This window comes from Asterias rubens, chromosome 12 (assembly GCF_902459465.1).
Source record: "Asterias rubens chromosome 12, eAstRub1.3, whole genome shotgun sequence".
NCBI lineage: Eukaryota > Metazoa > Echinodermata > Asteroidea > Forcipulatida > Asteriidae > Asterias > Asterias rubens.
In genome coordinates this window covers 6,430,397-6,458,391 of record NC_047073.1, presented here as the reverse complement: position 1 = coordinate 6,458,391, position 27,995 = coordinate 6,430,397, and the positions used below count along the sequence as shown (strand labels likewise).

General features: G+C 37.3%; 1 protein-coding gene and 1 long non-coding RNA gene across 2 annotated transcripts; one reads left to right on the top strand and one right to left on the bottom strand.

Moving 5' to 3' along the window:
• On the bottom strand, positions 1 to 26,411 carry LOC117297430 (RNA exonuclease 1 homolog). Its single transcript, XM_033780465.1, has 14 exons — positions 26,025 to 26,411; positions 21,920 to 24,573; positions 21,327 to 21,404; positions 20,301 to 20,696; positions 10,240 to 10,371; positions 9,487 to 9,733; positions 8,301 to 8,441; positions 7,821 to 7,934; positions 6,418 to 6,491; positions 5,362 to 5,472; positions 4,683 to 4,798; positions 2,346 to 2,484; positions 718 to 838; positions 1 to 104 (listed from the first exon to the last, which is right to left on the bottom strand). Exons 1-14 carry the CDS (start codon positions 26,128 to 26,130, stop codon positions 13 to 15), a joined length of 4,521 nt encoding a protein of 1,506 aa, XP_033636356.1. The 5' UTR covers positions 26,131 to 26,411; the 3' UTR covers positions 1 to 12.
• Positions 14,844 to 18,215, top strand: LOC117297431. Its single transcript, XR_004519883.1, has 3 exons — positions 14,844 to 15,077; positions 15,879 to 15,975; positions 17,010 to 18,215. It is a non-coding gene; the product is annotated as an uncharacterized LOC117297431 (long non-coding RNA).
• Positions 26,412 to 27,995: the final 1,584 nt, after the last annotated feature.

Sequence of the window (27,995 nt, the reverse complement as noted above, 5' to 3'; positions counted from 1 at the left end):
TTAGTAATGGATCTATTTACTCCTTTTCTTTGCATCTTGCTTGGCTTTCCAGATCATGAGTTCCATGCAGCTTGCAGCATCTTCTTTACTGTCATGTCCACCAACTGAAAAGAAAAGCCCACATACACTGTCATCATCATCATCATTATCACCAGTTAGCATCATGCATTTCTGCACCGACTGCACGACTTGTGAAACGCTTCCAAATAGACCGGTCTTAAGCTGCCACATCTGCCTCCTCCACAGACGACCCAGTGCCAAGTCTGGAGAGGTCCCTCTGGATTACATTATTCCTTGTTGTCCTAGGACACCCTCATCATTACTTCCCATGGGTTGGTGACCAGTTGGAGAGTTGTGATATATTTAAAGTGTTCAATCATACAGTAAATATGACCTTTCTTAATGGATTATTGATGGTGCTTCACCACTGATTGTTAATTTACCATTATGCACTCACTGTTTGCCCCATACACTCATGGTTTCCCCCAAAAAAATCTTGCAGACCGGAACACTAATACTACCACAGACATCATACCCATCAAGGACAACAAGACATTACCTCTAAAGCAACTTACACACATGTTAAATTATGGCGCAACAAAAGTGACAGAATGCAGATTAAAACTGTGCAGGATGAATCGAAGATATCCCCAGTAGTGATAAAAATACTATTGAGAGCGCCCTCACAAGCTCATTAAGCAAGATTGAAGAACTTACCATCATTCTGGATGATTCTGTTGAGACATTCAGCCATTAGAGTGCGTAATGCTCTCTTGAAAGGTAAACCTCGTCTATGTGGGAACAGCACAGCTGTGTCTATGACTTGACTATGAATCATCTATGGAATAAATCAATATCAGTAGATTTATCAGCAACTTGTTCTCCATAAGAACATTAACCCTCCTACTGTATGATCATTTAATATCATCTACAGTGGTGTAAACCTCCTACTGTCTGACCATTCAATATAATTGATTTGAACGATAGATAAACTATACAAGTTACTCGTCTTAATTTTGAGACTGGCCAGACGTTTTAATATCTCTTGGGACTAGTGTTAAAGGGACTGGTCCTGCCTCTTTGCGGGATTGCTTGTAAGGGACTGGTCCTGCCTCTTTGCGGGATTGCTTGTAAGGGACTGGTCCTGCCTCTTTGCGGGATTGCTTGTAAGGGACTGGTCCTGCCTCTTTGCGGGATTGCTTGTAAGTGTATTTCCTATTTGGGACTAGTGTTAAAGGGACTGGTCCTGCCTCTTTGCGGGATTGCTTGTAAGGGACTTGTCCTGCCTCTTTGCGGGATTGCTTGTAAGGGACTGGTCCTGCCTCTTTGCGGGATTGCTTGTAAGTGTATTTCCTATTTGGGACTAGTGTTAAAGGGACTGGTCCTGCCTCTTTGCGGGATTGCTTGTAAGGGACTGGTCCTGCCTCTTTGCAAGATTGCTTGTAAGGGACTGGTCCTGCCTCTTTGCGGGATTGCTTGTAAGGGACTGGTCCTGCCTCTTTGCGGGATTGCTTGTAAGTGTATTTCCTATTTGGGACTAGTGTTAAAGGGACTGGTCCTGCCTCTTTGCGGGATTGCTTGTAAGGGACTTGTCCTGCCTCTTTGCGGGATTGCTTGTAAGTGTATTTCCTATGGACACCTTTTGAAAGTATTGTAAGTTTAACTAATCTTTTTATAGTAGTGCTTTTCCATAACTTTTTAAATTTCGCGGTTTGTGGTTTTAACTATTGGCTGGTCCATTTTTGTGGTTTATATTTTTAGAAAACGTTTATGCTCTTTGATTATTTTTGCTCTTATTTGCAGCTATTTTGAATGTGTACAGCGCCTTGGGGTCCAGTCATGGATGTAAGGCGCTTTATAAGCATTGTTTATTATTATTATTATTATTATTATTATTATTATTATTATAAAGTCTGTAATGATTTCATGTGGTGAATGAATCAACGGTCAACCCTCCAACTGTCTTTACCATTTAATATCATCTACAGAGGTGTTGAATAATAAAGTATGCCAGCCTGCGTTATGATATCATTTGGTGAATGCATCTACTGGTACACAGTCAACCCTTCTACTCTCTAACCAATCAATATCAATGGTATGGCACTGCTCAGTGTGAAGTCTTACACACTGCCACAGCCACTAGAAGTATGTGCTTTACAGGGTGCCGTAAACACAGAATTCTTTGGTAAGCAGTCCCATGAACACCTGCTTCAATGATGTTCGCAAGTAGACGTGCATACGGCCTGCCCTATAAGATGGCAACTTTCACAGCAACAAAGGGGGTTATTTGATACAGTATATAGCAGTGTTGTTGTACTAGATGTATATTGATAGAGAAATGTTACCTTGAGGGAAAGTAAATCACTCTCCAAGCTATGCCCAATTATAATACTCTGACTGCTACACATACTAAGCAAAACTGCTTGTACGTCTTGCAGAGTTGTAGTCACATCTTTCAAATCATCTTCTGTTATTCCACTAAATCTGTAAAACAAATGTCAGTTGTTATTGTTAATTGCTTGGCATTAAAACACATACAAAATATAAACATTAACACAACAAAAGCCAGGGATATAGCCTCCTGATGGCCGGAATTAGAAAAAATTACCCAAAGGTTTACCAATTACTAATATCTCTGGCCAAATCAACAAAAATATATTACACTTTTACACATCTATATTGATTTACATTAAACTCACCTGGAAGTGGTATTTTGTCAAAAAAAAGCTTTTTTTCATTAAGATGTGTGTTTTGATCGGTGGAATATGAATAAACAGTAAACTAAGATTCTAAAAAAAATAGTTCCCATTTTATTTACAAATTTAAAAGTAGGCCCAACCCGAGAGGGCGCTGTTCGTGACGTCAATCGAGGCGCGATATTTCAAGAAGAGAAAATGTGTAGTCTGGCCCCGTACACTACGCCTGGATACCTGATCAGTATGATGCCTACGTACAGTACTACGGTCACGGAGCAGACTGCATGCTCTGTATGGCTGCTGTGTGGACGGTCCACTCAGATTACCGAGCACGGTGAATCGCATGCAGTGCCAACACAAGATAGTGATGCTTGGCACAAGCTAAAAACATGCCCTCAAAGTTGAAAAAAATACCAGATTTGTTTCACGTTAGCAAATGCTCCTTTAGGTTCATCACCTCTTTCATGTTCCTTCCCCGACTTCCCAATAGCTGGAAAAATTGTTGGGATGGCGTCATGGTTTAGAAAAGAACTTTTCTCTTCATGTCAAAATGTGCTATGTGAAGTGTTTGCTGCACAGCCCTGGAAAAGACGTCGGACCGAACCACTTTGCAAACTGACCCAATCTTTAGTTGTTTTGCTGCAGCAATACAGCTGGTCGACATTGCCGCAAAAATGCAAGAAAAAACTTTTTTCGAATGTACAAACTCAGGACTAGGACTTGAATTTACTTGCACGTACGTGTGTCCAATATTCGATCGAAGCAAAGTCTGCCTCGATTGACAACACAAAAGGGGTAGGCGGAGTCATCCCCCAAACAACTTTATTTATTTTTTTAAACATATAAATCGTTACAAAAAATTACTAATTATTTTATTATTTTATTTCCAGGTGACTTTAAGCCCCAAAAAATGTGATTAACACTAGACAACATTAGAAAAATGCTGAAAAGTTAAAATGCTGAATGGATTAAAATGCAAAATAACCCCCCAACAGGCAAAGAATTAATCCTACCCATCTAAGAAAAATTTAATAAATAAATAACTAAATAAAAAACTAAAATATTGGCAAGTGAGACAATTTTGTTGAAATGGTCCCCCCTATTAAGTATAAAAATTGTTTGTTTTATTGAAAACATTATTAAGAGGCAGGAGTTATAGAATGATGAGGATATGAAAATCTAAATGATTGATTTCTAACATTATTGAGAGACCTTATTGGGTTACTGAAGTGATTAGCGCTACAATCTTAGCGAATAGAATGACTGCTGACATGTTCAGAACTCATTCATCTTTAATTCAATTCAATTCAATTTTATTTGTCATGGCAGCATGAAAATCATTTCCTCCGGATATATAGAGAATGAGAAAGGGGAGGAATGGGAAATAAACATGGGTGTAAAAAAGGCTAAGGGAATACAAAAAGGAAAGGGAAAAGGACAAGCATAAAAACAACACCAAAAACAGGACATCTTGTCATTTAGATTCAATGTATTTCTTAAAATCATACTCTGAACTAATGTTTGTTCTTCTTTTAGACATTGTTAGTACTCTTTCACAGGTCTCTTATAGGATCTGATATAGGTCTGGAAAAAAAAAAGCTTATATGCAGAGTTGCTAGCACTGAAGGCCCCGTATCAATCATTAAAGCTTAAATCATTACCGCATACCACTCTTATTCAGCACATTGCTACATTTCTGGTTCTGGAATCAATTCAATTTCAATTAAATTCAATTAAATTCAATTCAACTCAGTAACCCTTTTTGTGATATGGCGGACGGAATGCTCCAACACTATTGGGTTTGGGTAAATTTGTGTGTATATACACCCAAACCAAACAGTACACTCCTATCACGTCCGGCATACCTCAAAAAGGCTAATTCAAATAGAAAAAAAACCCAGCCAGACAGACAAACAAAACAGAACAAACAGACATACATCAGACAAAAGGACAGACGTACATAAGGCATGACACAGGAGAACTTACCTTGTGTTGTAGTCTACTATTTCAGCATTTGGTTTGACCAATGTGTCATATACACAATTAAGTTTATCATCAACCACAGTTACTCTTGTTAACTCCAGACCTTTCACTGTGTAACACTGCAAAGATCATTAAAAGTAATTAGACAACTTTACTAATCTCAAAGTCAACGAAATTACATTGCTCGCACAAATTTAAAAAGCACCATAAGTATCAAAAGTAACAAGTAGATTACAAATTTTGCATTGCATTGATGCCCAAACAAAAATGAATAAAATCCTCACTGAGTGATAAACTCCAAACGCTAAATTGGTTTATTCATTTCTCATCAAATATGACATTTTAGACAGAAATATTTAAGGGGATGTTTTCTACTATCATCATCATTAGACCGTGTGAGTTTTATGTAAATCTATAATCATCACGATTTTTTTTTCTTACCAATTCTGTAACGTTCCTTTAAGAATGCTTACGCAAATTACAAGCGTCCACTAACAATGATAACAGTATAAATGGTCAGTCTCAATTGACAAGAAACGAAACAGGCAGATAGCAACACTTTAAAAAGAGTAAATTACAGAAAATCTATTTAACATATTGGATTAAAAAGACATAAGCCCCATGTTGTCAAAATATAGTTCACGCAATTGATGATGTTAAACAAAACAATATAACTACTTACCATTTCACAGTCCATAGCATATAGCCCTGGATTGCCATTGGCTGGTGGGGACTTAGCTACAGTTCTCATGAAACCAGTTAAATTATTTGTCTTATCATCAGTTACATGATACTGAAAAACAAACAAACACATACAAAGGCTTTCGTCAAATTTATTATACTTATTAAATAATACAGTTATTTTCATATATTAAAAATTATCTGCCAATGTTTTGAATGTTGCAGCTCAAAAGAAGAAAAAAAAAACAAATCAAAATAAAACAAGAATTGTGAAAAACTTTGTTTTTGATCAAAAGTGAAGTTGTTTATCGATGTATAGGAATATAACTTTTCTGTCTGTTTAGCAGAGTGCGGGTTCGAGTCCCAGCCATGACACTTGTGTCCTTAAGCATGACACATGACCATTGCTTCATCCTTCGGATGGGAAGTAAAGAGGTTGGTCCCGTGTGTTGTGTAACACACGTAAAAGAACCCAGTGCACTTATCAAAAAGAGAAGGGGTTTGACCCGGTGTTCCTGGTTTGATAAGCTGGATGTTGCGCCACATCAACCATTACATGATGCTTTAAAGGAATAGGTCTCATACTTCAAATCGTAGCTCCACATACCCTGCGAGTATTGTTATTTGTTATTATAATCATGCCCATTAAAGCCATTATACACTTTCGGCACAGGAAAAAAAAAAAAAGGTTCACAAATTTACAAATAACTTACAGGGTTTACAGAAGTTAATGGTGAAAGACTTCTCTTGAAATATTATTCCATGAAATGCTTTACTTTTCGAGAAAACATTAAAACAATTATCAATTCTCGACAACGAGAATTACGGATTATATTAAACACACGTCAAGACACGGCGAAACATGCTGAAACAAGGGTTGGTTTTCCCGTTATTTTCTCCCGACTCCGATGACCGATTGAGCCTATATTTTAACAGGTTTGTGTTTTTATATATAAGTTGTGATACACGAAGTGTTGGCCTTTGGACAATACTGTTTACCGAAAGTGTCCAATGGCTTTAAAGGACATAATATTGTAGAAATAGAGTTGTAGTTTACCTTAGAAACACTGCATCCTTTGGCACTAGAGTCACCAGAACAGCATGTAAACCGTCCTTCTAAAGTCCCTCCAACTACAAACAGATATATTAATCAATTCAACTTATTATCAAATAATATGATGTCACCATTTAACTACCTGCCGTAAAACATGGCGTCTGTAAGCAGGTGTGTGTGTGTGCGACTATGCAAACGTGTGCCATCGTGTCCCATAGAAATCCAACCGGGGGCGTTGAGTACTGCATTGATGTACGCTTTTTGATGCGCATATGGCCTGCAATACAAGATGGCCACTTGCATAGCAACAAAGGGGCTATTCGACAACGCCTATTATTATTGTGCTTTATTATCCATTTTCTATCAGGTTATCAAAAAAGTGTACATGGATCGATAGCTGGAGAAATGAACCAATTTTATACCAATTAAAATATGACAGAAAGCCCACATTTGATTTAGTTCAACTCAATGCATATTTATTTTTCATGCTGACAATAAGGGAATCAATGTGTGGTGAAGAGGTTTTCAACTAGTGGTTTAAACCCGCGCCGCGGCCTGGACTTGATAATTTTGCCGAGACGAAGTCGAGGTAAATTATCAAGAACCAGGCCTCGGCGGGTTTAAACCACTAGCTGAAAACCGATTCAATACACTTTGATTCCCAATCATAAATACCTTTTCGGTCAAAAAACATCAACATGTTTTGGTCAAAAGGTAAAATAAATGCAAAATTTTTAATTGTTCAATGATTTCTTTCAACACAACACTCCTCCAGCTATGAAATGGTAAGATCCTCGTGTAAACAACTCCTTATAAGGAGATGATGTGCGCGTCGCGCGTATCGCGTGATGTGGCACAACTGTTTCAGCCATTGCCCTCGACCAATAGGAATGAAGAAACTGTCTTATAAGTGCAGGTGCAAGGTCGCGTGTCACGCCCATGTTATAACAATATTTACGGGTGTTATATCATCCGTTCGAACAACCCCTCGTGATGCCCTCTCGACCAATCAGAATGGATAAACTGTCTTAGGTATTTATGAATGACAATTAAGCATACAGTTGAAAACAAATAAAAATGTGTATAATAATGAAAAGATGGATGCCACTTAATTCAACAGTAATAAAATGTATAGAAATGTCAAAGATAATATCGAGTGTAATTAACATGCAAGCCAACATGCAAATTTTCTACCTTCGGCCCAGATAGTAGTTAAAAAGCAGGACAGTTCTTTTCAGAACTGAGAAGTCTCTCGACAAATCTGAAAATATCTACTCCGCGGTAGTAGAATATTTCTAAAATAAGAAACTCTACTTGGCAGAAAGATACACACAGTGCTACCGCAAACCAAATAAATATTGATACCTCAGCATGCAATGCCTCAAATCATAGAAACCTTTACTTACCCTTATTATGCCAAAATTTGCCCCAGTGGAAGATGCAGTTTTCTCTGGTGATGTAGTGGCCATCGGAGCGACGCAGAAATGTCTTACCACATCGACAGCATACATATTGGTTTGCTGCAATAGGGAGAATAAGAACTTATTATACAATGGTTATATAACAATACAGGGGTCGATTTCACAAAGAGTTAGGACTAGTCCTAGCAGATATTAAAAAACATTTAATGCTAGTCCATAGTTCTCGTCCTAACTCGAGATAAGACTAGTCTGAACTCTTTGTGAAATCCATCTCCATTTCTTTTAAAATTTGATCATTCCAAAAACAAAATGTAACAAAAAATAAAATGGGGGGGGGGGGGAGCGGATAAAAATATTCCAGAATTTCTTTTTGTGGGGCAAAACTAAAATGGAATTGAGTTTACAAAATGATGATGCAGTAATTTAGCCATAGTAACCACATCAGACAAGGCCTTAGCAACCTACGTTGATTTCCAGTGGATTTCTTTGAGTCGTCGACTTTGATGACAGCAAGACCTGGTGTCTCAGAAGGTCGGGGATAGCCATTGTCAACTAGTTGATCTTCAGTCATTAAATACGTCTTGAGAATCTCATATAAATATGTGCCTGTTAGAACAATAAAGGTTCAATCAATTCAATGTTATGTGGATATTTTAACAACAAACACACAAACAACTTCAGTCATTAAATAATAGTATCAAAGTCTTATAATAGTGCCAAGGTACTCAAGGTGCTTTAGATACATTTATACAGAAAGAGAGGTTATTGAAAGCTATGAATTCTGAGCCCCAGTTATAATAGTATCAAAGTCTTATAATAGTGCCAAGGTACTCAAGGTGCTTTAGATACATTTATACAGAAAGAGAGGTTATTGAAAGCTATCAATTCTGAGCCCCAGTTATAATAGTATCAAAGTCTTATAATAGTGCCAAGGTACTCAAGGTGCTTTAGATACATTTATACAGAAAGAGAGGTTATTGAAAGCTATCAATTCTGAGCCCCAGTTATAATAGTATCAAAGTCTTATAATAGTGCCAAGGTACTCAAGGTGCTTTAGATACATTTATACAGAAAGAGAGGTTATTGAAAGCTATCAATTCTGAGCCCACGTTATGTAGCAGAATTTTGTCTTCAGAATCTCATACAAATATTAGCCTGTCAGACTAGTAAAGCTTTCTTTTTAACAACAAACATACTAATAACTCAGTAGTGAGCGTCATTTTCTGATTAATAACCATTTGAGCTTTAGTCATTCTGATTATTACACAATTATACTTTACAACACCGAGATGAAGAATAATAGATATTGATCTCTGGATAGAGACCTGTCGCAGGCTTCCAAGGATTTTCGCCAAGTAACAACAAGTTAAGCTTGGGCGATATCGATTTATTTTATTCACGATATATCGCCGACAATATATCGCGATATTCGATATAATCGCGATTAATTAAATTTGACATCATCAGTCTTCAAACTCCAAGTGAAAGTTGTAGAAGAGACAGTCATGGCATAAGAGAGGTGTTCTAATGACCTATTCTTCTGGTTTTACTCCAAACCTACAGAGGAGGAAAACCAAAACCCCAAAAGAGAAAATAATCTTAAAAGAGGAAATCTCACAGAAATCTCAGTAGAGTATCATGTTTGACTTACCTTCATATTTTGGCAGTTGAGCAGTGGATTGATGAGAGCGATTTAGAGTGAATGTGTGTTGAGTGGCTGCCTTACCACCAATAACAGCTTCATGTGAAATACTTCCTTTGCTAGTTGGTGATGTGACTTTATCTGGTGTATCCGTCGTCTGTGCACTACGTAATCTCTTCAATGTGTTGACTGATAGATTCAGATAAATGTTTCTTGAGGATGCTCTCTCGTATACAGACTTCTCTTCCTTCAAACCCTGAACATCAAACCACACCACATTACCAATATGAGTAGGATTTGAAACTTTGCATGGTGAAAATACGATATGGAAAGGTTTGCGGTAACACCATGTAATGACTATCTCTAAATGAGTTGGGGTGGTTCTGAAAAGTACCGTTGGTTTCAACTTGACGTTTTGATCAGTATGCTCTGAACTGATCGTCTTCTGGAGAAAGCATGAACGCACCATGATTAAGTATATGATCTGCATTAGGCCTGGGGGACTAGTGCGACTAGCGTCATAGTCGCAACTATCAATTTCACAAAAACTTCAGCACCTCATCACACAGCAAGTAATATTTTAAGATAAGCTTCCTATTCCTCAAACAGTGCAAATTTAATATAAATCTGTGTTAAAACTTGTTTCAAGTTGCAAAAAGTACCATAATGTGTAGAAATGTGTATTTTCCTCATGAAGTACCCTTTCAAGACCTAAGTTTGGGAGTAATGGTTTATGCATTGATGGCAATGAGGTTGAGTTACCTGCTGGAAGGCCTCCTGCTCTGTCTGTGTAGTCTTAAGATACTCATCAATGAACAGATTCAGATAGCGTTGTCTGATGTTACATGGAACCTTGCCTGCTTTGTCTGGTGGTATGATGGGCCGGGGGTTCACCTTATTCAATAAAGATAATACAATTCTCATTTCAAAAAGTTGCATCCCCTCAAGGTGACCCTCTGGCTGCTGCTTCCCAAGTTGTATTGTAATTTAGGTGTGATCCCTGGCTACACGGCAGTTAACGGTTGTTGTGTGGCTTCTGACGGGCAACCCCAAACAAATAAATTAACAAAATAGGGGGATGTCGCCAACAGAGGGCTAGATAGCCCAGTTTGTAGAGCGCCTGCATGTTAACCCAAAAGTTGTTGGTTCGAATCCCACTCTAGTCAATTGTTTGTTCCACCACAAAAATCAATTGTTATTTCAGATACATTTATTTCATGTCAACATCAATCAATACAAAGTGTGAAAATACTGCTCAGTTACACATACACTAGTACCCCCCTTTTAATCACACGAGATCACTTTAGCAAGGGTCCCTTGCTAAGTTGTAGAATGGCTGAAATTTTCACAAAATGTTCCTCAAGGACAACAATTGTTTGTACTGTTTAAGTCCTCTTACAAAATATTTTCAAACATTGCCACATTTCACAAAAATGCTAAAATCAAGCACGAGGGACCCCAGTTAAAGGCAGTGGACACTATTGGTAACTAGAGGTACATGTACAGTTTTTGTTTACTACAAAAACAAGGTGTTCGTGGTGAGTGAGTGAATGAATTGGTGACAACATTTTACCTCATCAATCCAATGACTGGTTAAGGAGTTATGATTTTTTTACAAATTAAACACCAACTTCCGGTTTGCATCGGATAAAAGGTCAAATAGGGGTTACTTTTTATGTAGCGCGTGATAAGTTTATTAAGAACTTTTAAATGATGGATGGGTTGTAAAAATCCAATATTTGGTTTAGAAGTTATGATTTTTTCAAATATAAAGTTTTAACTTCCGTTTTGAACCGGAAGGTACTGTCAAATGAGGTCACACTTGGTAGCGTTGGTGATGTCTTTTGAGTTCTTTCTTTTGACGTATAGATGATAAAAATCAAATCATGTGGTTTAGGATTTTTTTATTTTTCAAACATTATATATCAATTTCCAACTTTAACTGGAAGTCAAGGTCAAACAGGGTCGCATATTGTATAGCACGTGATAAGTCTATTAAGACCTTTCAGATGATGCATAGATTGAAAAAATCCAATGTATGGTTCAGATATTATGATTTTTTTCAAATAATATAAAATTTAAACATCCGGTTTGAACCGGAAGACAATTTTCAGGTCACAAATTATAGCGTTAGTAATGTTTTTCAAAGCCTTATCTGACGATGTTCAGATAATAAACAACTAATTTCTGGTTCTGGAGTAATATTTTTTCAAATAATTAACTGCATCTTCCTGTTTAACTGGAGGTCAAGGTTTAATAGTCAATGTTGTGTATCGTTTCTTAAGTTGTTACATACCTACCCAATGACGTATAAATATATAAAAAATCAAATGTGTGGTTGTGAAATTATTTTTCTTTGACCAATTATTTTCAACCTCTGGTTTGAACAAGAAGCCAAGTTTAAACTGATTTCATTTGTGTAGATCCTGACTAGTTCATTAAAACCTTTCAGCTGATGTATGACTTGTAAACATTTTATAATTATGTGATGGACTATCTGAAGGTGTATAATGTATCTTATAACATCAATGCAAATGTATTCCTACTTGTAGTTTTGGTGCGAGACATTGTTCATTATTACTCAACTATTGCGATTCACCGCGATTCACTCAGCGCTCGATGTTACTAAAAACGTTACAGCGCCCTCTTTCGCTGGACTAAAGAGAGCACTTTTGGGAATTCCCCCAAAAAACTCTGCGCTTGCACTACATAGCGTACATAGCATGCGTTGTTGATCAAAATGGGGTAAACGCGTGGGTCAACAGGTGCTTTGACGTCCCTTTTCGACTGATGTAAAGGTCCAAATTTTTTTATTTCTGTGCAAAAGATTGAGCGGGATTGCTGTTTTACAATCTGAAACAAAAATTACGTTGAAATGATCAGTAGTTTTAAAAACATGAATACGATAAGATTTTATGAAATTTTCAACTTTCGTTTTGCACTAGGAAGTATTAAAAATATTTTACGTGTTCTGTGAAGCATTTGTCCAACTTTTAATGATCTATCCGATGATGTGTAGATTGTCAAAATCCGAATCATAGTTTTTGAGTTATGATTTTTACAAATATTAAACTTTGATCTAACGTAATTCAATTCCCGATGACGTCATAATGACGTAATTAAGTATGTGTTGTCTTGATACTGAGGTTCAACTATCTGTTGAGTTTTAACATTCCATTCAATCTCAATCTTGAGTTATTCCGTAGAAAAGCTCGAAAGTTGTTTTTTGACGAAAAAAAAACGAAGGTGAACTTCGACCCAGGGTAATCACCCGGATGCTAAGGTCGTACGATTTTGGCGTTAACTTTTCAAATGTTGCCCCAGCCTTGGTCTATCAGATGCGAAAACTTTGAACATCATAGCTTTCATATTCGTTGAGATACAGCAAAACGAAAATGGTCCCTTTTCAACTTTAAAAACCTTGTAATTTGACACCTAATGACGTCATCATGACGTAATGAAAACTGTGCCGTCTTCGTATTGAGGTTCAATTGTCTGATGAGTTTCAAGGTTCAGTTTGGCTTGAATCTTGAGTTATGCTGTAGAGAAGAGTTGACGGTGAAGAAGAAGAAGATGGAGAAGAAAAAAAAACGGAACAAAAACAATAGGTGTTCGTGCTGAAATGCACGAACACCTAATTACTCAAAATAATTATTAGCATAAAACCTTTTGTGGTGACGAGTAATGGGGAGAGGTTGATGGTATAAAACATTGTGAGAAACGGCTCCTTCTGAAGTGCCATAGTTTTCGAGAAAGAAGTAATTTTCCACGAATTTGATTTCGAGACCTCAGATTTAGAACTTGAGGTCACGAAATCAACCATCTAAACTCACGCAACTTCGTGTGACAAGGGTGTTTTTTTTCTTTCATTATTATCTCCCAAGTTCGATGACCGATTGAGCTCGAATTTTCACAGGTTTGTTATTTTATGCATATGTTGAGATACACCAACTGTGAAGACTGGTCTTTGACAATAACTACATTGTAATAGTGTCCACTGCCTTTAAGTTTCTGTCGTGTGAATTGCAATTATCTTAAGTACAAATGATGACTTGCTCTAGTTATTGAACAAAAAATAGATAATAATGTGACATTAAAGTGACACGTTGCCTTGGATCGGACGAGTTGGTCAATACAAATCGTTTGTTGTAAAATACATATATATATGGCTAGAAAGATGTTGTAAAAGTAGAATACAATGATCTACACTAACATGCCTCGAAATTGCATGGTTTTCCTTTCACTTTGCGAACTAACAAACAGTTACAAGCGCTTTTTATAGACCAATTCGTCTGATCCAAGGCAACGTGTCCCTTTATTTTATTTCATGTAGGAAAAAGGAGAAGCAAATGCTTTTTGTTCCCCTTCCCTATGAAGACAATGACATAAGAAAACATATACACTGTACAAGAACAACGGTACCGGTAAGTATAAAACATGGGGACACCGACATGTTAAATGCATGAGTGAGACCACTGGGCAATAAATTGTAGGTGTCGTAAAAATAAAACTAAGATGTAAATAAAAAATTTATAAAGCAATCAATATCCTATTCAAATTAATTTGTATATTATATGAAATTGCCAAATAAATAAATAAGAATGTATTCTTAAAGGTTACGAAAAGATAAAACACATGTATTATTATCTGTATCTGTACCTGTATTGTTGAGCCGGCAAAAAAAAATTCTAAAGACACATCACACCAGCTTTGCGCATTGTGTGGATGGGATGGCTTAATTTTTGAAGTGCTTGGCGAGAGCGTCTTTGAAGATATCTAACTAATGAGTTGCTGGAAATCACACTACCGGGTAAGGCGTTCCAGTCCTTGATGGTGGCCGGAAAAAAACTGTTGCCGTAGATTTTGGTTGAGTGACGAAGTTGATGAAATTGGAGATTGTGCATTATATCTACTCCTACACTAAACTACTCTAAACTACTCACAGTTTCTGCAAAGACCAGTACGATTCGAGGCTGTTTAGCAGGTGAGGCAGATGGGCTTGATGTTGCTTTTCGTTTCGTCCCACCACTCCCAGTCCCACTGGACCCGCCAACATCTGTCTTTACTCTCTTGGATTTGGCTCTACTTTTTGTCTTTCTTTTTCTGGTCTGTTTAGTCTTTGACTTGGCTTTTGTTTTTCTTTTAGTTGAAGTGGTTTTGCTCTTACTTTTAGGTTTTGCCATTTCTTTCAAAGGAAATGCTGGTAAAAATGTTAACTGGATCAACCATCTACATGTACAGTGACATAGAGCGTTTTCGAATCGAAGGCTCAGGCTCAGGCTTGGGCTTCAGACTGATGCAGCCATTTTGAAGCCGCGTACGAATCGGAGGCTCCGGATCGGGCTTCGAATTTGAGGCTTCGATTTTGGCTGAAAACAGCGCCAGGCGAAGCCTCCTCAAGAGGTGGCTTCGCCAGGCTTCATGACGTCAGATTCGTGATGATAAATCTTTTTCTTGCGGCAGCCATTAAAATCCTCGGTTACCGTTCAATAAAATTGACAAATTTGGCTCTTTTGATTGTGTTTTACTATTAATAACAACAGTCTTCACCTGATATATCACCCATGAGAAGGCGAACAATTTGCATCAATGATATTAAGGTAAGTTTTGATATATAATGTAAATTTGTATGATAATTTACTTCGCGTTAAACATGACGTGTGCCCATAAACTTAGTGCTGCATCTAATTCGTGAAAATTGTCTTTTGGTTTTATTCTCAACATTTACTGATGAAGATAAGCTACATGCGGGAATTATTTGACAGGATAATATTTGTGAAAGTAGGGCCTGTCTTCTTAACTTGGTTATGGTTTATTTTTCGTTGGCAGAAAATTAAAATTCCTTGTCTGCTGATTAAAAACGACAGTTGTTTATTATTTTTTATAATCCCAAGGCCGAGAGCTGGATAGTGATATTATTAGTTATAAATCTTGCGGTTTCGTTTAAGCTGAACCGATTATTTTATATAAACATTACATTGAACACTCTTGTTACTTATGAATAATATTTCGCTTTGTTCCTTTTTTTCAAGAATGTTTTTGTTGTAGGCCTACTTTTTTAATAATAATATTTCATATTGTTTACTTCTGACTGATGTACCGGGTAGTAATTTATTTGAGTTTTCTGAAGGGAAATACATTTCTTGGCAACTAAAAAAAAAAGGTTACATGATTACATAAATTTAAATATTAGCCATGAATGAATGAATGATGATACATGTACACCTGCATCAACTTATTAAGCAGAGGCTATATAAGTATGGGTTGGGTGTTGAGATGGGGGGGGGACTTTGCTAGAAAAACACCTTTTGCTTGTGGACTAAGGATTCCAACTTTTTTGTAGAAGAGGACTGGCATTCATCAACATTCTTACTTGTATTAACTTTCATTGTACAATGTAGATTTGGAAGAGTGACTTTGGTGTGAGGAAAACCACCCGGCCGAGGTTCAAGTCTAATAGGGGCAAAAGGATACTTGAACACTGCCCATATCTGTCAGGTACGGTATGAATCCCAAAATTGGTTTTTACCCATATACACCAATGTGTGTTATATAAGCACTGTATACTCAGTACTTACCTGAGTTTTGTGAAAACAAAAATCACAGGCAAATTACTCAGGTGGGATTCGAACCCACAAACTTTGCAATTCTAGAGCAGTTTCATGCTAAACTAGACCACCGAGTTTGCCCAGTAGCTGAGGCAGTTTGAATCCTAAATTTTAGCAGCCGGAACTGCAAATGATATTAAAATTGCACCAGGTTACGAGTATTCAGTTTGGTTTTTACTCCGGTAAGTATTGAGTATATAGTGCAAACACCACATCGGTGTTTATGGGTTAAAACCAAAATGAATACTATAAATATCAAGGCTGTGGTATTATTCACTCAGAAAAAGACGACGGTCTAAACCCACCCGTATACACTGTGCGTAGTAATCACACCGCACGACCCACCCGTATACACTGTCACATTGCTGAAGTAATCCGCACTCGTACCACTAACCGCATGCGGAGGCTGTGTACGGGGGCGTCGTGTCGTGCGATGTGCCGGATGTGGTTAATTTTACGCTCAGTGTACAATGTATACGGTAGTTGCGTTTTTTCGGAGTGACAATTTGACTGCCTTAGCAAGGCTTAGCAAGGCTAACCCGACATCCTTTTGAGATGTTTCCGATAATCAGTGGTGATCTGGAGTTCGAGAGACTTCCAAGTCAATCCCCTCTTGAATGTTAACCTTTGTTTTTTATATCTAAGGGGGGGGGGGGGGTAATAGAAAGTAAACTCTCTAAACCAACATTAAATCCCAAGAGCTAAAAATAAATTTTGTTTAGATACATTGTACAATGATCACCCAAATGGTATGATAATGCTATAATTTTGCAATTTATAATGTTGAGGGCTGCATTGATTATTTGATCATACATGTACTCAAGCATTGATTATTTTATTATACTCAAGCATTGATTATTTGATCCTACTCAAGCATTGACTATTTGATCATACTCATAAGATTGTATCTTCTTCTCATTTCAGTTACAAGGATCTGCAGAAAAGCATCAATGTGAGAAGCGTAACATGTGCTAGCCAGTTCCGCATCAAAGCGAAAGACCTGTTAGTTCATTTCAGAACAATATAAGATGTCACCAGTAGGCCTGGGCAACAAGTGAAGTTTACTACTCATCTAGTGTCAAAAACATTGTAGTCACGACTTTGACACTAGTTGTGACTATTTTAAACTCCTAAGATACATTGCGGCAAATTCTTTGCCGCAGGCCCAATCAAGTAAAATTTGTGCTAAAAGGATTGAAGTTGTAGGGAATAGGCAAGAGCGACACAATGGGAGACTTTCCAACGCTAGGTGGCAGCAGACTTACCGGGTAAACTTCCATTGTTTACGTAGTTATGAGCTTGCACATAATTCTGCGAACATGGCTTTACCCGGTAAGTCTGCTGCCACCTATCGTCCTAGAAAGTTTCCTAGTCGTGACTGTTTTTGTAGTAGTCATGGTAGCACGTCGAGTAACGTGAGTAGTTGAAAAATGGTATTTGTAACTCGACAAGGCAATCAATAGTCTCCACTTCGACACTTGTCTGTCACACTAGTCGCTCAGGCTTAGTCATCAGTAGAGGAAACATCACTGGTGATTAAGCAGAAGAAACTTCACCAGTGTCGATAAAGATATAAAGCTCAATTCTAACTCTGTAAAGTAACATAAAGCAAGCTGACCTGTCCTTATTTGCAATTTTTTGCTAGCAACTATTCTACAGCTGAAAAATACAATTAGAAAAAACTTGACAATTCCGAAATACTAACCTAACAGTTGACGAAATAATCATGTTTCTTGACTTTAAAGTGGAGATCATCATAATTGCAATGAACTTAAAAGTTGTTAAGTAACCTAACATTTTCCCAGCCTCATGGGAGAACACAAACAATTATTTATTAGCACCGTCTTTGTAATCTTAAAAAAAGTTATTTAAACAATCAATTGCTGTAAATTGATACTTCTTTTGTTTAAAAGTAACTCAATTTATGATAAAATAAAGTTTTCATTGTAGTGCAGTATAGCTTGTATGCAGTTTTTACTTGATAGTCAGAGTAATGTTATTTTTATTCTAAAAGAATACTATAGTTTTCAAATAACAGAACATACCTTTCGAAATTTCCCTGCTTTCCAGTTTCAATGCAAGGCATGTTGTTGACATATATTACAACAAAATAAAGCTATGTTTTCAGAACATTTTTGGTCCGTTTCGTTGTTGATGAAAACAACCATCATTTGTTGGCTTTCACTAAAATAAGTCATTTTACAATCAAGTGAAGCTAAAAAGTGGGCTGCTCTAAGTTATTGAGGTATTTTTACAATATTAAACCATCAGAAAGCAAATATGAGCAAATATGCGTTTGTTACAATACAAATGGTATGATTATGTGTTTTGTGGTGGTGTTATTTTTTGTTTTGTTATACAATCATTAAATAAATGCCTCACACACAAAAAGCAGACGACGCACGTTTGTTCTCGTGCATTATTATTTCCCCCATGATCCACCACGAGGGCCACATGAAGCCTAATCCCGCCGTCCGTGAAGCCGAAGTGTTCGAAACAATTTCGTCGCCATGTTGTTTATTGTGAAGCCTGAGCCTCACTGAGCCGGAGCCTGAAAATCCCAAGCCTCAAGCCTCAAGCCTGAGCCTTCGATTCGAAAACGCTCATAGTCTCACTCACGTCACTACTGATGAATGAACACTACACACAACACAACAGAAATGTGCACCACATTGAAATGCCCACTAGGTACAAGACTAGACGGTCAGAACTGTTAAAGTTGGACAGCGCCCTCTATAGTTCAAATAATGCCAGTTTTAACAGACCATGTGTCAAAATTATTTTGTTATTGATTTCTGATATAAATAGTGAGAATTTAATGCATAGTATGCTTATTTCAGACAAAAAATTATTTGTCAAAGTAAGGAATTGAATGTTAATTTTTTAATATAAATTATAATAATGGGGTTTTATTTTAGTGTTTCTATAGGCATTTTTCCTGCAACAAGTGTCTGCTGCATAATTCACAAGTTCATTTTAGATTTCTAATAATATTATTTCACTTCAGCCGCTTTATTTCACGTCTGCTTTGGCATTTAATTTAAAAGTTTACAAAAAAAAAATTAAAAATTCTTCTATGATGTTCTTAACATTAAAGGCAGTGGACACTATTACAATGTATTGGTAATTGTCAAAGACTAGACTTCACAGTTGGTGTATCTCAACATATGCATAAAATAACAAACCTGTGAAAATTTGAGCTCAATTGGTCATCAAAGTTGCGAGATAATAATGAAAGAAAAATAACCCATCTCACACAAAGTTGTGTGCGTTTAGATGGTTGATTTCGAGACCTCAAGTTCTAAATCTGAGGTCTCGAAATCAAATTCGTGGAAAATTACTTCCTTTTAGAAAACTATGGCACTTCAGAGGGAGCCCTTTCTCACAATGTTTTATACCATCAACTTCTCCCCATTACTCGTCACCAAGAAAGGTTTTATGCCAATAATTTTTTGAGTAATTACCAATAGTGTCCACTGCCTTTAATTAGTGTTCTTAATTTCTGTTCATCATTCATTTGTGTACAATGTCAATATGTTTGTTATGTATATTTTTCTTTAAACCAGATTGAGAAGACATTTTTTTTCCAGCTATACCTTCTGATGTGACATTGTTTTTAAGTTAATGTACATGCTCATCTTAATTCGCAATGGGCCCAAAAATTAAATAAATATTAATAACAATGAATTAATTGGGAAAACACTTGTCACATATTCTATTACACAGTAGGCAGTAACATTGGATAATACAGACAAGAGTGAGCTATTCCTTGTATCATTCTTGCATATTTACTTTTGTGTTTAAGATATGGTATGAGCATTTACTGGTGTGTAAATAATAAATATTGATTATGAAGTGCACTAATCCACAAAAGTGCGTATTGCGCTAATACAAACAATAACATAATACAAATGTACAATTACTAAAAACAAATATTTAGGCCTATAAGCCTAAGCTAAGAATAAATCCATAATGCAACAAGCAGAGTCTTTATGTAATCATGTAAGTGTAACATGAGCACTCAAATTGAAATACATAAATAGAGAGAGAGAGAGAGAGAGAGAGAGAGTCAGAAGGTACACAGAAAAAAGCAAGGGGTAAACAATTAATAAAGAACAAAGCAAGGGGAGGGGAGGGGGTAGACAAGGGGGAGACATGAGACATGTAATATGATGATAAAGATATTTTGATAATGACATCACAAATAATGCTCACCTTCTGTGGTAAATGGGCAAGTCGTCTCTCTCCTTTTGGTGCTGATATTGCCACTGTCTTGCTTGGATGTCCAGTAGGATAAGATGCACTATGTCCAATGGAATACTTCTGTTGAATCTTAGCATTGATTCCCATGACTGGTGTGTTGAAGGGTCTAACCGTAGCTGATTTATTAGGAGGAGTCTGCCGTATCTGTAACGGTGGAACGTGGGCTACACGCTTTTTAGAGCTAGAGGAACTAGTTTGATTTGTTGCAACTTTTACTTCGGGAGATGTGGCTTTCAGGGTGTTTTGCTTTTCTTCAAGGTGTTGCTGGGCCTGCATGTAGCGGTTGTGACATACTTGTAATGGACTGGGTCGTACCTTGGGCCTTGGAGTGAACCTCTTGTGTTTGGACTGTTAAAGTAAAACATGTAATTGACAATCAGTTAAACTGAACAAATCTTGAATTCAAGACTTACAATTAAAAGCAAGAGATATACTTCACACACACTTCTCAATCAAAATAGACGTGTAAGTTAGTTCAACGCATCTTCTTCACACACTGGAAGGCTGGTTATGGAACCAAAAAAAATGAAAAAGAGATTCCAGGCTTTCAGCTACCCCCCCCCCCCCCCCAAAAAAAAAAAAAAAAAAAAAAAATAAAAGCTCATAATGTACACACCTCAAGTAAAATCAAGAAAATAGTCATAACAAGAAATTAACCAACTTTAGGTTGGACAAAGATTAGGTCTTTATAACCTTGAATGAATGATTTGTTTTATGTTCAAACTCTATTATGCAGGGCCCAAATGGAATCCAGTTTGTTTGTACTGATTAGGCTCACCCTGGCTAAATAAAGGAAATAAATTAAATAAATAAAGAAAGAAAAATTGACTAGAGCAGAATCTGAACATGCAAACCTCATATTTATGTGTTGGCACTCTGCCAGTTAGACATTCAGCCCTAATGTTAGTGGTCTCCCTATTTTTCAATCTAAAAAACCTGATCATAAAAACAGCAATTATTTATAGATTACATACATACCACATCAAATATGGATACATGAGCGACTCTTTGCTTTGAAGTAGACATAACCAAGTCCTCTTTCTTACACTCTTGTGGCTGCAAGCAGCAACAAAAAACAGACAACTTTAAAAAAAATTGGGGGTAAACATCCACCAGTGCAAACATTACTAACAGGGTGAATAGGAGATTATGAAGAAATGTTTAGTTTCAGATATTGGGGGAAAACCCCAAATGAGGAAACCTACACTGGACACCTTTGGTACTTGTCAAAGACATCTCAACATAATTATGAATAAAATTACAAACCTGTGAAAATTTGAACTGAATTGGTCTTCAAAGTTGCTAGAAAATAATTGAAGAAAAAATACCCTTGCCGCACAAGTTGCGTGCTTTCGCTCGAATTCGAGACCTCAGCTTCTCAAATTCAATTCAAATATTTTAGTGAGAGTTACATCTATCTCAAAAACTTCAGAGGGAGCCGTTGCTCACAATGTTTTATTCTATCAACAGCTCCCCATAACTTGTTACCAATTAAATTTTATGGTAACAATTATTTTGAGTAACCCCTTCGAGATCAAAGCAATCTTTGCCATTATTTTATTTCAGCTTACCTCTTTCACTTTCTCTTGCACTTTGTTGGGTTGTTTTAAAGGTTCCTCCTTGAAAATTTTCAGACACTCTTCAAAAGTATCGGACTCTGAGAAGGTTGCATCAAGGTCGTTATTGTCGCTGTCACTGATTAGTGTGAAGTCATCATCGGGGTTATTCATGGCATTATCATTATCACTATTATCACTACTATCACTCATCATGACAGCCCTCAACACCTTCCCAGGACTGTGGGATATTTTCTTCTTCAATCTTGTTTTTTCATCACTCTTGATTTGATGGATCTCTGGAACTTTACCGGATTTCTTGTCTGTTTGTTTGTTTGTTTTGTGATTATGTGGCAAATGCTTACTTTCCTTGGGTTTTTCAACCCCATGTTGAGGAACAGTCCTGCTTTTGGGACCGGTTTTTCTTTTAACACTCTTTGGCAGTGATGTGTGTGATGATTTGTCAGCTGTGAAGCCATTAGTGTCTCTTTTGGACAAAGTTGTAGAGCGTTTTGGATCGTCAGTAGGCCTATAACTAGTGAACCGAGTGCTGCTGTTTGTATCTGAACTTGAGTAGCAGTCACTGAATAAAACCATCTTCTTTTCCTCTCCATGTCTTGCCAGTTGTTCATCAGTGTTATCACTATCACTGTCTTCTCCAAACAGAATTATATTGGAGGACTTTCGGTTACATATCTTGGCAGGCTTCTTTGTTTGGAGTAACTTTCCTTTATCGTCATGTGTTGAACGAGCTTTCTTAGTTACATTTCCTTTATTAGGTTGATCATTATCAGAAGGGCTAGAGCTTATGAGAATGACATCATCATCTTGACAGCTTGGATTTCTTGCAGTAATTAAACCGTTATCACCGCATTCATTCAAAGATTGTGTAGTTTTACATTTGCCTTGCTGGTTATTGCCACTTAATGGCTTTGCTTTTTGTTGTTTCTTTTCGCATATTTTATTGAAAAAACTTGACAGCAGTTCTGAGGACACTTTCATTCTTGGTTTTTCTTCTGGTGAGTCCTTTTCGTTACATTTATCGTCGTTGATTTTACTTTCATTTGTGTCAGAGTGCTTTGTGTTTGCTGGAGTAGCATTTTGCGTTTCCTTGGATTTGGAGGTCAAGTCCTTGGATTTGGAGGTCAAGTCCTTGGATTTGGATGAATTCAAATTTGGTTTGGTTGTATTCTTATTTTTAATCTTTGACTTGGGTTTTGAGCTGGATTCATTCTTTCCTGTCCCATCTTTGAGTTTTCTTTTTTCAGGGGTCTTTTTTCTCACTTCGGGTTGTTGTTTGGCATCATTGTGTTTTTTTAATTTGTTTTTCAATTGACTGCTCCCTTTAGTGATGGAAGGATTTGCAGACAGTTCCGTTAAGTACTTGGTGGGATTCCATTCATCTTCCAATGAGGTATTGAGGTGATCATCTGGACGGTAATCTGAAGGGCTGTAACTGTAACTTGGAGTGAAGGGTACATCATTGTCAGACGGTGGGTGAAAATTCACATCTTGAAGGAAATGCTTTGGCTGTACATTACTCAGCCACAGTTTGTCAGTTTCCTCCTCAGTGCATTCCTCGTCTTCTTGCTCAACATCTCCATGTTTTAACTTCTTGCGTTTTGATTCCTCATCTGTTGATGATGAGTGGATTTCTTGCTCTTCAATTATCATCAAAGCATCACTGTCCGATGATTGGTCACAATCATTTGTTTCTGGGAACTTTTTCCTTTTCTTTGGAAGGTTGCTTTTCTTCAAATGTTCCTTTGCTGTGAAATTTGAAAAGGGATCATACTCCAAATCATTGGTGGGGTTTGGCGGGACGGAATCAACAGAATACTTTGTAGTCGGAGTGTAGTTTGCGTGAAGAGATCCAATGTCTTCACCACCAAGCATTGGCTCATATTCATCGGCACCATCGGCAGAATCAACATTCTCAGGATTGTCGAAACTGTATAAACCATCCTCCTCGTCACTAGGCATTGCTGCTGTGTCATTTGCAGAAGTGGTGCTGTTAGATTCTTCAGTTTCCTCCCCAGAAGCACAACTGTCTCCATGTTCATCTTTAACTCCATTGGGATTACATGCACTGTTATCAAGAGGATCGTACACAAGATCAGTGTTACTCTTTGAACAAGCTTCATCAAGAGAGTATTTACTCGATGGAGAAGACAAGTCACTCCGTACAGACTTTTCAGGATTGCTGTTTGTATACAAGTTGTTTCCAAAGGGATCGTATTCATCGTTATTGACAGGATGGTCCTGGTTAAGGGTGTACTTCTCCGTTATTGCATTAGTTTCTGATGTTTTTGTTGAATAATAGGTAGCACCTTTGTTTCTTCTAACTTGTGTTTTCTGAGAGTTTGAATCTGTTCCTGCTGAAGAACTGATCTGAGAGAGTGGTGTAGGAACATACATGGGAGCTGCATTTTTGGCATGGCCTCTCTTGGATGCTTTGGCAGCCATCTTGTGTCTTCTTCGAGCCAAAGCGATCTCTGCAATTGGAGTGGGTACATACTGCACAGGTTGTTTCTTAGCTGCGAGTTCTTGTGGGACAGGAGAGGATGATGGAGGACTTGCATTAAGCATATACTTGCTGACATCAGCTGTTTGAGGATATACACCATCAATATTTCCTTTAGGCTTGGTTGACTGTAGCTTCTCTGTCTCTGTAATGTAAATAATTTAAAAAGTTATTTTAAATGAAACTAGAACAAGCTAGTCGAAACCTTGAGATCAGTTCAAGAACTGACTCCACGGTAGTAGACCCAGCCAATTTTCTATACCTTCCGCCCGGGTAGTAGTAAAAAAGCAGGACAGTTCTTTTCAGAACTGAGAAGTCTCCCAAACATCTGATAAATCTATTCCGCGGTAGTAGAATAAAGAAAGACAGTTCTCTAAGAACAAACTGTACCTGGCAAGTAGATACACACATGGTTTTGCCGCAAACCAAATATAAATTGATACCTCACCATGCAATGCCTCAAATCCTATTACAAAATAAACATCCTCAAAGTTCCCTAAATTTATGGTGTTTTATAATTGACTTTACCACGTTCTAACAGGCACCATTTTGAAAAGGCAATCGAAGTTTTCTAAAATGAACTTCCAAGTTCTGTACCCCCTGTGCCTGTAGCTAAATGACAGGACTTAATTTGATTAACCGCATCCTTCTAGTATGCAGTGTTGAACTCCAATTTTGTAAGGATAACAATCTAGCTTCACTGGGCTGGAATTTGGGGACAAAATCCACAAGACCACAGGTCCTGATCCCAGAGTGTTTACACGAATGGAACATTTTTTACAAGACCTGGGGTGGATTTCACAAAGAGTTAGGACTAGTCTTATCTCGAGTTAGGACGAGTTACGAGTCCTAACTTAGGACTAGCTATACTTTTTTGATGTCTCTTAGGACTAGTCCTAACTCTTTGTGAAATCGACCCCAGGAAACTGAAGTCACACAAGAAGGAAAAAACAGGGATTAAAAATTATTACACAAGATATTGGGCTATTTTGGCTTAAAATTGGGGAAAATACCATTATCGATTATACAGATAAAAAATAAACAGGGTTCAGGCAGTGCACTAAAGTCAAATTTGCACGGCGCATAAAAGTCGGTCGTCCTACACAATATATGTAAATTTATAGAAAGGGAGATAAATACAGTTTATTTTCTGTCTATCTTTTTGGTTTTACGAACAAAATTAATAAAAAGTTGAAAAACAAATGACCACCAGACTTGTTTACTACTTGTTTACTACTACTAGTAATACTAGCCCCTTGCAAAATCCACTAGCCTCCCCACGTCTGCAGTCCATTGTAAAGTTCGAGCCCTCTGCTGAACAGGACTCGACTTTAGTAGAAAATCAACTGTAACGCAGGGCTCGTAATTTTTTGTTTTTTTCCCTTTTTTTTGTGTTGATCCAGTCTGACAAGTGACTGAAGGATTTAAAAATGTTGATTCAGCTTATTGTCCTTTGAAAATCAAGTCCAAGCAAAGTCCCATAGAGTAGACACCAGACTTGAATGATAGAAAGGCCCTGTTTTATCATGTATTATTATTGTTACTCTATGGGGGAGCACTCTATCTAATAATATTATTTATAACAATTGCCCTTACCTGCTTGATTGCGGACATGTCGAAAATGACAGTAGGGACGTCGACAAGTCCCATTCGAGTAAAATGGGCAATTTAGTCCACGAAAATATCCCGAATTAGAAAACATTGCTGCACCGACTGGGCCGGATGTTTAAAATTGAGATTTTTAGACTGTTGTTATCATAATTGTAAATCTAACACTAACAGTCAAGAAGATGTTCAAGAGAAGAGATTCCACTCTTAAGACAATGTCTGAGACGACGGCAGACTCTTGAATAATGGGCATACATTATCTGCATCCTGCTTTACTTTCTCTGCATTATGTTATGCACTTCAATATGAGTCTTTGACATGAGAGAGCCATTGACAGCTAGTGTACGGACGGATGTACCTGAACGTACTAGCACAATGCAATCGCACGTTGTAATTTAATGTACAACCTATGGAGGGCGCCCTCAACTGTCTAGAATCTGAGCCGTACAATATACGGCGGCTCTGTCTCGTATACAACTTGACTGCTTCGAGTGCTATGGTTAAAACGATGACTCCCAAGGTGATCCCCGGAGCCTTTTCCCGAGGCGAAGCCGAGGGGAAATAGAGCGCTACCTGGATCACCGAGGGAGTCATAGTTTTAACCATTGCACGAGTAAAAACAGTCAATATTTGTTTTATAACACCCCAAACATTTCTAAATAATGTACTATTATTATTAAGTTACAGACCTGAATGATACAATCCACGGACGACGCGAATACAGATTGTAAAAACTTTTACTGATGTGCTGCACCATAGTGTCGTGCAATCCTAAATGGTTACAGACTATTAATTTATCATCCTCGTACACGCAACGGACGTCTGCACGCCGTGTGCTAGTCTTCGGACTAGCGCACGGCAAACCGACGCACTATCACACGGCCGTCGTCTCTAGCAATATGTCATGTGACGCGCTCTAAACCAATGAGCAGGCAGAATACTTGTAAGGGGTGTTATAAAATCAGTTGTCTAGCAGATCCGTGTACATTATAAATCAACTCCAAATAACAAAACACTAAAAAAACAAATCTCCTAATTGTTTTACTATTTTTAAACTAGGGGAACTAAAAGTAGCGCCGAGTTCTTAAACGGATCCAATCACTTACCATTTTAAAAGAGAAAAACCAACCTTTTCAGTACCCAAGAAGTGAAAAGAAGAAAAACCAACCTTTTCCGTTTTAAAATGTTCAATAGGAAAAAGGAAAAAACAAATCCCTTATCCTTGACCGTTTTTTAATCTTAGAAAAGAAAACCAGGAAAACAAATCTTATAACCATTAAATTGTTTACCTTTTCAAAAACCTTCAAATAAAGAAGATGAGGAAAAAGAAACCGTAAAATGTTATATTTTATTATTAGCTTTAGCCAAAGAAAACAACTTTTCATTTAAAGGCATGATGGACACTATTGATTATTACCTAAAATAATCGTTGAAAAACTTGTTTTAAATTTGTATTCAGTTTGTTAAAATTGCAATATGGAACATAAACAAAAACCACAAAGCATACAAACTAACCCAGGTATCAGTGTGTGGAGAGCTGTTGGAGAAACGGCTCTCCCCCGAACTAGCGTTTTTTTAATAGAAAGAATTTATCACCTAAATAATTTGAATTAAACAAGAGACCCCATCTGAGGGATCGAATTCAAGACATCTGAAAGCACATCACGCCCGTGCGATGGGTGTTTTTCTCAGGGCTCGTATTCTCCCGCAACTTCGATGACACTAATTATTCAGTCACCATGGAGGAAGGTGTGAATGTGATTAAAGGCAGTGGACACTATTGGTAATTACTCAAAATAATTATTATCATAAAATCTTACATGGTTATGAGTAATGGGGAGAGGTTGATAGTATAAAACATTGTGAGAAGCGGCTCCCTCTGAAGTAATGTAGTTTTCGCGAAAGAAGTGATATTCCACGAATTTGATTTCAGGACCTCAAGTTTAGAATTTGAGGTCT